The sequence below is a fragment of the Sinocyclocheilus rhinocerous genome, unplaced genomic scaffold, assembly GCF_001515625.1.
Source record: "Sinocyclocheilus rhinocerous isolate Xijiao unplaced genomic scaffold, SAMN03320098_v1.1 scaffold3119, whole genome shotgun sequence".
Taxonomy (NCBI): domain Eukaryota; kingdom Metazoa; phylum Chordata; class Actinopteri; order Cypriniformes; family Cyprinidae; genus Sinocyclocheilus; species Sinocyclocheilus rhinocerous.
In genome coordinates this window covers 132960-141327 of record NW_015632029.1, presented here as the reverse complement: position 1 = coordinate 141327, position 8368 = coordinate 132960, and the positions used below count along the sequence as shown (strand labels likewise).

Genomic DNA, 8368 nt, shown 5'->3' with positions numbered 1-8368 from the left:
CAGAGAAAGAGAGACAGACAGAGAGATGGACAGACAGACAGACAGACAGACAGAGAGACGGACAGATAGACAAAGAGACGGACAGACAGAGAGACAGACAGATAGACAAAGAGACAGACAGAGAGACGGACAGATAGACAAAGAGACAGACAGACAAAGAGAGAGAGACGGACAGACAGAGAGACGGACAGATAGACAAAGAGACGGAGAGAGAGATGGACAGACAGACAGAGAGACGGACAGACAGATAGACAAAGAGACAGACAGACAGAGAGACAGACAGATAGACAAAGAGATGGACAGACAGATAAACAGAGAGATGGACAGACAGACAGCGAGACGGACAGATAGACAAAGAGACGGAGAGAGAGATGGACAGACAAAGAGACAGACAGATAGACAAAGAGATGGACAGACAGATAAACAGAGAGATGGACAGACAGACAGAGAGACGGACAGATAGACAAAGAGACGGACAGACAGACAGACAAAGAGACGGAAAGACAGACAGACAGATAAATGGACAGACAGAGAGACGGACGGACAGACGGACAGTCAGACAGAGAGACGGACAGACCACTCATGTGTTTGATTTAAGCTCTTAATGGTGTGCTGTTTCTCTCTCTCTCTCTCTTCATCAGGCATAAAGCCATCAAGAGTTTCCTTCATCTTCTTCCTCCTCACACAGGAAGGGCCGTGTTTGTTTGTTTCCTCTGGACGTCCATCCTGTTCCGTTGTGGGTGTTCTTTAGTCGTCAGATGGACGTGTCTCTCCTCAGTCCTGCTTCTTCTTTTCTTTCTTCGGTTGACGTGACGTCATCTTTGGGCTCTTCATCTGTTCCTCTATCTCTCATCTCTGATCTGCTGATAATCGATGTCGACACTTTCATCTGTCGCCGTTTCCTTCATCGTGACCTCGCTGATGATGTCCGTACTTTCAGACTGAACTCTGTTCATTCTGCAGATTTTATGGTTTTTGCTCTTTTTGCCATCTGTGGGTTTGAGCAGCTTCTGCTGGTGAACAATCATTGGTGTTTCACAGAAACTTGCTCTTGATACTTTTTTTTTTGTGTAATATATGATAAATGATGATTTCATGTTGCTTGAGGACGTATGTGATGCATCCAAAACCGAACAACACAAGACAAACGTCACAGGCGTGTTCTCTTTAGGTGACGTGTTTAACTTCACAGTCTCTCGTGCTCCAGTGTCAAAGTGACCTTTACAGTGTTCACCATTAACGCTTGCAGTGGGTTTGACGCATTAGTCAGCAGTGGATATACTTGGGTTCTGTGAATTATATATCAAATATCTATGGAAGCTTGTTTCCGCCATGGAATAAAAAAATTAAAAAGGTAATTGTGACTTTTTATCTCACAATCCTGACTTTATGTGAGATATAAACTCAGAATTGTGAACAAACTTTGAATTGCGAAATAAACTCTGAATTGTGAGATAAAAAGTCGTTAAGTACCTTTTTTTTTTTTTCTTGTTTTATCGTGTGGTGGAAACGGGCTTCTGTAAGTTTCGTCTCTTTGCTCTTGTGTGTGTTTAGCAGCAGTGGAGAGACAGACGCTCCTGATCCAATCCACATGCTCATATTTCACCTGCAGAGGGAACAATCTTCAGCTGTCTGTATTCAGAGAGCCAGAACATTTCAGACATTCGTTGACTCTGTCGAAGAGAACATGAGGTTTGGTCACGGCTGATGGAGGGAACAGTGTTTTTCTAAATGATTCTGCTGCAGTAAATGGTTTCATTGAGCTTGTCGAATGTGTTGAAGGCCAAACGCAGAGACGTTTAAAAACAATCACGCTCCATGAAAAGCCTTAAAGACGCGTCCCAGCAGCTGACGTGACTGTATTATATCACTGAATGTGCTGTCAGTTCAGTGCACGTGTCTCATGACGCTTGTGCTGCAGGCCTCATTTATTCCCCATTTTCACTAATGATGATAGTTTGCTTCATTCCAAACACACACACATGATGATGATGATGATGATGCTGCAGTACAAAACGAACAAATGTTGCTCTTAATAACTGACGTGTTTATGCCGTGTGTCGTGGATCGCTGCATATTTATTGATGGTTTATCTTTGTTTTAATCCGAGCGTTTGTGTTCACTATCATAGCGAGTAGATCTACCAATGAATATATATGAACATATTACTCCACTGCATTGTGACGTTTGTTGACATTCTCAATAAAGGGTTATTTCTGAATATCTGTCTGTCCGTCTCTCTATCTGTCTATCTCTAAGTTTCTCATCGTTCTGTATCAGTGTATGTTTAATAATGATGATCTGTTTCTATATTGAGATCACGTGCTTTGAATGTTATTTAATAAATAATGAAACAGTTAATAATGTGTATTTGAGTAGTCAGTTTTTTTGCATGACTTTGTTCTAACATCAGTTGATGACGTGTTTTTTAATAGTCAAGTCACTTTTATTTGTATAGCGCTTTATGCAATACTGGTTGTGTCAAAGCAGCTTTACAGTGTCAAACAGGAAAATAGTTTGTCAATAATGCAAGAGGATGATAACAAAGAGTAATTTTTCAGCTAAAGTCAGTTCATTGGTGATTCAGTGATGTCATCATCCAGTTCAGCTCTCTTCCAGTAGTGTCTGTGCATTAAGTCAAGCGTCCATAACTAAGCAAGCCAAAGGAACCAAAACTCCATCGCTGACAGGAATGGAGAAAAAACCTTGGGAGAAAGCAGGCTCAGTCAGGGCCAGTTCTCCTCTGGCCAGATGAAACCAACATGGCGTGGTTTAATTCCAGGCTGCAGCACAGGTTAGATTGTGCAGAGGACTCGTCTGGTTCCCGTGGCCATCGAGGTGATGAGGTCTTCACTGGGGATCTGTCTCCGGGGCGCATCTAGTTGACGTGGTCTCTGCTGACATTCAGGGCTGTAGAGGGCAAGATGTCAGGAGAAGACCTCGTCGGTCATCGGCACATACAGTGATGAGGTGATTTAGTGGCGTGAGCTGGTGTGTCGTGTTAAAGGCTTCGTTCACCCAAACATGATCATCCGGTCGTTATTTACTCATTACAAACCTGTATGACTTTCCTTCTTCTGTGGAACATAAAACAAGATATTTTGAAGAATGCTGGGAACCGAACTGTTTTGGTTCCCATTGACTTCCGCTGTCATTTCAGAAAGTCAATGGGAACCAAACTGTCTGGTTGATTTTTGGGTGGACTGTTCCTTTAAAGCAGTGATGGTGCTCACATGATCCTGTACATGATGAACACACTGGATCCAGCAGAGCTGATGTGTGTGTGTTGTGCAGTGTGAGTGCGTAAGTGTTAGTGTGAGTGTGTGTGTGTGTGTGTTGTGCAGTATATTTTGTGTGTTGTGCAGTATATTGAGTGTGTGTGTGTATATATGTGTGTGTGTGTGTTGTGCATTATATTAAGTGTGTGTGTGTGTTGTGCAGTATATTGAGTGTGTATGTGTGTTGTGCAGTATATTGTGTGTGTGTGTGTTGTGCAGTATATTGAGTGTGTGTGTGTGTGTGTGAGTGAGTGTGTGTGTTGTTCAGTATATTGAGTGTGTGTGTGTGAGAGTGAGTGTGTGTGTTGTTCAGTATATTGAGTGTGTGTGTGTGAGAGTGAGTGTGTGTGTTGTTCAGTATATTGAGTGTGTGTGTGTGAGAGTGAGTGTGTGTGTTGTTCAGTATATTGAGTGTGTGTGTGTGAGAGTGAGTGTGTGTGTTGTTCAGTATATTGAGTGTGTGTGTGTGAGAGTGAGTGTGTGTGTTGTTCAGTATATTGAGTGTGTGTGTGTGAGAGTGAGTGTGTGTGTTGTTCAGTATATTGAGTGTGTGTGTGTGAGAGTGAGTGTGTGTGTTGTTCAGTATATTGAGTGTGTGTGTGTGAGAGTGAGTGTGTGTGTTGTTCAGTATATTGAGTGTGTGTGTGTGAGAGTGAGTGTGTGTGTTGTTCAGTATATTGAGTGTGTGTGTGTGAGAGTGAGTGTGTGTGTTGTTCAGTATATTGAGTGTGTGTGTGTGAGAGTGAGTGTGTGTGTTGTTCAGTATATTGAGTGTGTGTGTGTGAGAGTGAGTGTGTGTGTTGTTCAGTATATTGAGTGTGTGTGTGTGAGAGTGAGTGTGTGTGTTGTTCAGTATATTGAGTGTGTGTGTGTGAGAGTGAGTGTGTGTGTTGTTCAGTATATTGAGTGTGTGTGTGTGAGAGTGAGTGTGTGTGTTGTTCAGTATATTGAGTGTGTGTGTGTGAGAGTGAGTGTGTGTGTTGTTCAGTATATTGAGTGTGTGTGTGTGAGAGTGAGTGTGTGTGTTGTTCAGTATATTGAGTGTGTGTGTGTGAGAGTGAGTGTGTGTGTTGTTCAGTATATTGAGTGTGTGTGTGTGAGAGTGAGTGTGTGTGTTGTTCAGTATATTGAGTGTGTGTGTGTGAGAGTGAGTGTGTGTGTTGTTCAGTATATTGAGTGTGTGTGTGTGAGAGTGAGTGTGTGTGTTGTTCAGTATATTGAGTGTGTGTGTGTGAGAGTGAGTGTGTGTGTTGTTCAGTATATTGAGTGTGTGTGTGTGAGAGTGAGTGTGTGTGTTGTTCAGTATATTGAGTGTGTGTGTGTGAGAGTGAGTGTGTGTGTTGTTCAGTATATTGAGTGTGTGTGTGTGAGAGTGAGTGTGTGTGTTGTTCAGTATATTGAGTGTGTGTGTGTGAGAGTGAGTGTGTGTGTTGTTCAGTATATTGAGTGTGTGTGTGTGAGAGTGAGTGTGTGTGTTGTTCAGTATATTGAGTGTGTGTGTGTGAGAGTGAGTGTGTGTGTTGTTCAGTATATTGAGTGTGTGTGTGTGAGAGTGAGTGTGTGTGTTGTTCAGTATATTGAGTGTGTGTGTGTGAGAGTGAGTGTGTGTGTTGTTCAGTATATTGAGTGTGTGTGTGTGAGAGTGAGTGTGTGTGTTGTTCAGTATATTGAGTGTGTGTGTGTGAGAGTGAGTGTGTGTGTTGTTCAGTATATTGAGTGTGTGTGTGTGAGAGTGAGTGTGTGTGTTGTTCAGTATATTGAGTGTGTGTGTGTGAGAGTGAGTGTGTGTGTTGTTCAGTATATTGAGTGTGTGTGTGTGAGAGTGAGTGTGTGTGTTGTTCAGTATATTGAGTGTGTGTGTGTGAGAGTGAGTGTGTGTGTTGTTCAGTATATTGAGTGTGTGTGTGTGAGAGTGAGTGTGTGTGTTGTTCAGTATATTGAGTGTGTGTGTGTGAGAGTGAGTGTGTGTGTTGTTCAGTATATTGAGTGTGTGTGTGTGAGAGTGAGTGTGTGTGTTGTTCAGTATATTGAGTGTGTGTGTGTGAGAGTGAGTGTGTGTGTTGTTCAGTATATTGAGTGTGTGTGTGTGAGAGTGAGTGTGTGTGTTGTTCAGTATATTGAGTGTGTGTGTGTGAGAGTGAGTGTGTGTGTTGTTCAGTATATTGAGTGTGTGTGTGTGAGAGTGAGTGTGTGTGTTGTTCAGTATATTGAGTGTGTGTGTGTGAGAGTGAGTGTGTGTGTTGTTCAGTATATTGAGTGTGTGTGTGTGAGAGTGAGTGTGTGTGTTGTTCAGTATATTGAGTGTGTGTGTGTGAGAGTGAGTGTGTGTGTTGTTCAGTATATTGAGTGTGTGTGTGTGAGAGTGAGTGTGTGTGTTGTTCAGTATATTGAGTGTGTGTGTGTGAGAGTGAGTGTGTGTGTTGTTCAGTATATTGAGTGTGTGTGTGTGAGAGTGAGTGTGTGTGTTGTTCAGTATATTGAGTGTGTGTGTGTGAGAGTGAGTGTGTGTGTTGTTCAGTATATTGAGTGTGTGTGTGTGAGAGTGAGTGTGTGTGTTGTTCAGTATATTGAGTGTGTGTGTGTGAGAGTGAGTGTGTGTGTTGTTCAGTATATTGAGTGTGTGTGTGTGAGAGTGAGTGTGTGTGTTGTTCAGTATATTGAGTGTGTGTGTGTGAGAGTGAGTGTGTGTGTTGTTCAGTATATTGAGTGTGTGTGTGTGAGAGTGAGTGTGTGTGTTGTTCAGTATATTGAGTGTGTGTGTGTGAGAGTGAGTGTGTGTGTTGTTCAGTATATTGAGTGTGTGTGTGTGAGAGTGAGTGTGTGTGTTGTTCAGTATATTGAGTGTGTGTGTGTGAGAGTGAGTGTGTGTGTTGTTCAGTATATTGAGTGTGTGTGTGTGAGAGTGAGTGTGTGTGTTGTTCAGTATATTGAGTGTGTGTGTGTGAGAGTGAGTGTGTGTGTTGTTCAGTATATTGAGTGTGTGTGTGTGAGAGTGAGTGTGTGTGTTGTTCAGTATATTGAGTGTGTGTGTGTGAGAGTGAGTGTGTGTGTTGTTCAGTATATTGAGTGTGTGTGTGTGAGAGTGAGTGTGTGTGTTGTTCAGTATATTGAGTGTGTGTGTGTGAGAGTGAGTGTGTGTGTTGTTCAGTATATTGAGTGTGTGTGTGTGAGAGTGAGTGTGTGTGTTGTTCAGTATATTGAGTGTGTGTGTGTGAGAGTGAGTGTGTGTGTTGTTCAGTATATTGAGTGTGTGTGTGTGAGAGTGAGTGTGTGTGTTGTTCAGTATATTGAGTGTGTGTGTGTGAGAGTGAGTGTGTGTGTTGTTCAGTATATTGAGTGTGTGTGTGTGAGAGTGAGTGTGTGTGTTGTTCAGTATATTGAGTGTGTGTGTGTGAGAGTGAGTGTGTGTGTTGTTCAGTATATTGAGTGTGTGTGTGTGAGAGTGAGTGTGTGTGTTGTTCAGTATATTGAGTGTGTGTGTGTGAGAGTGAGTGTGTGTGTTGTTCAGTATATTGAGTGTGTGTGTGTGTGTGCAGGATGGCAGTGGTGTTCTGCAGCGCAGCAGCTCTATGGGGCGTCTCAGAGATGTGCTGCGCAGAAGCAGTGAGATGCTGGTGAAAAAACTCCAATTAAATGCACCTCCAGACACACACAACAAGTATGAGAACACACACTTTATTTTGAATATTATTTAGTATTTTTAGTATTCTTCGTCATTTTTTTGGTAGTTTTTATTGGTTTTGTATTGTTGTAATTTGTATCTCATGTTACTTTAGTTAATAAAATAGTTTTTTATTTTGTTTTAGTCTTTAACTTAAGGTTTGAGTGATGAAGTAAATGAGTTTAGATGAGTTCTGTTGATGACAGATGAACACAAACCCTGAAAGAAAACGTTTAGCTTTTGTAAAAATTGTACAGATTTGATTTACTAATGTTCTTCTGCTGTACATGAACATGCATTTGAGTTATTGTTTGAAGACATTCAGTGTCAAACATACTGCATCTTCTGCTCTTTGGCTGTCAGATATTAGATTTGTGTTTTTCTCTACAGAATGAAACGCGCCGCTTCACTCAGCGTCCTGAACAAGACGGGCGACGAGTCCTTCCAGGTAACTAATATCACTCCAACCGTCTTCTTGCAATTTTATCTAAAAGTCAGAATTGCGAGATATAAACTCAAAATTGAGAGGAAAAAGTAAAAACTGTGAGAGATAAAGTTGCAGTTATGTTTATGTATTTAATTCTGTGATGTAAACGAGCTTCCATATTAATGTGACGGATATCCAATAAGAGCAGCTGGAGTTTATCCACGCGCAGATGATGTGAAGTGTTCAGATCAGCTTTATTTAGTGACAAGAAGAGAGTCACGATTATGACTCGATTAAACGATTATAATTCTTAGAATCATTCACAGTAGCACCAGGAACATGAGTTCAGGGATTTAATGTTGAGTCTGAAGATGCTTTCCTCACCTTCTTCTCTCTGTTTTGTTCTGGTGTTCAGAATCTGGGCGGCCGGCGGCTGAGAGACAGTCGAGGATTGAGCTCCAGTAATGTGGATCTGTACAACAGCAGTTAAATCAGTCCCGAGCGGCTGCTGTTACCTGATAAAGCCATAAAATACGCCCTCGTCAGGGACGCACATTAGTGATTAGGAGTAGATGGTGTCTTCTGGGTGAAAGGGAACTTCTGCTGCTGCTTTACTGTGCTCACACTCTATATATGTAGTGTATGTTGACATGGATCTGTTACAGAGACGATCGAAGCAAACGCTGCAGCTGTTCCTGATGATCTTCTGCAGCTGCTCGTCTCAGAGCTCATTTATGGGTCTGTTTCTCTCTGAGGGAAGGATTTCTTTCTTTTCATCTGGGTTTGGGTTCATAGTGGATTTTGAAACTCATTAAGAAAAAATAGAATTGAAGAGAACTTGCTGTGCTGAAATAATGAAGATCACATAACGATCAACACACACACACTCACGCGCACGCACACACACACTCACACACACACACACACACTAACACACTCACGCGCACACACACTCACGCGCGCACACGCGCGCGCACACGCACACACGCTCACACACACACA

The 8368-nt window shown here is 42.1% G+C and overlaps 1 protein-coding gene across 1 annotated transcript in view; it reads left to right on the top strand.

Moving 5' to 3' along the window:
- LOC107742075 (kinesin light chain 1-like) overlaps nt 1-8303 on the top strand; it is a 33130-nt gene extending 24827 nt beyond the window's left edge. Inside the window, 3 exon segments of the mRNA XM_016554937.1 lie at nt 6815-6936; nt 7330-7387; nt 7782-8303. Of these exon segments, the coding sequence (XP_016410423.1) occupies nt 6815-6936; nt 7330-7387; nt 7782-7856 (255 nt within the window). The 3' untranslated portion in view covers nt 7857-8303.
- The last annotated feature ends 65 nt before the right edge of the window (nt 8304-8368 follow it).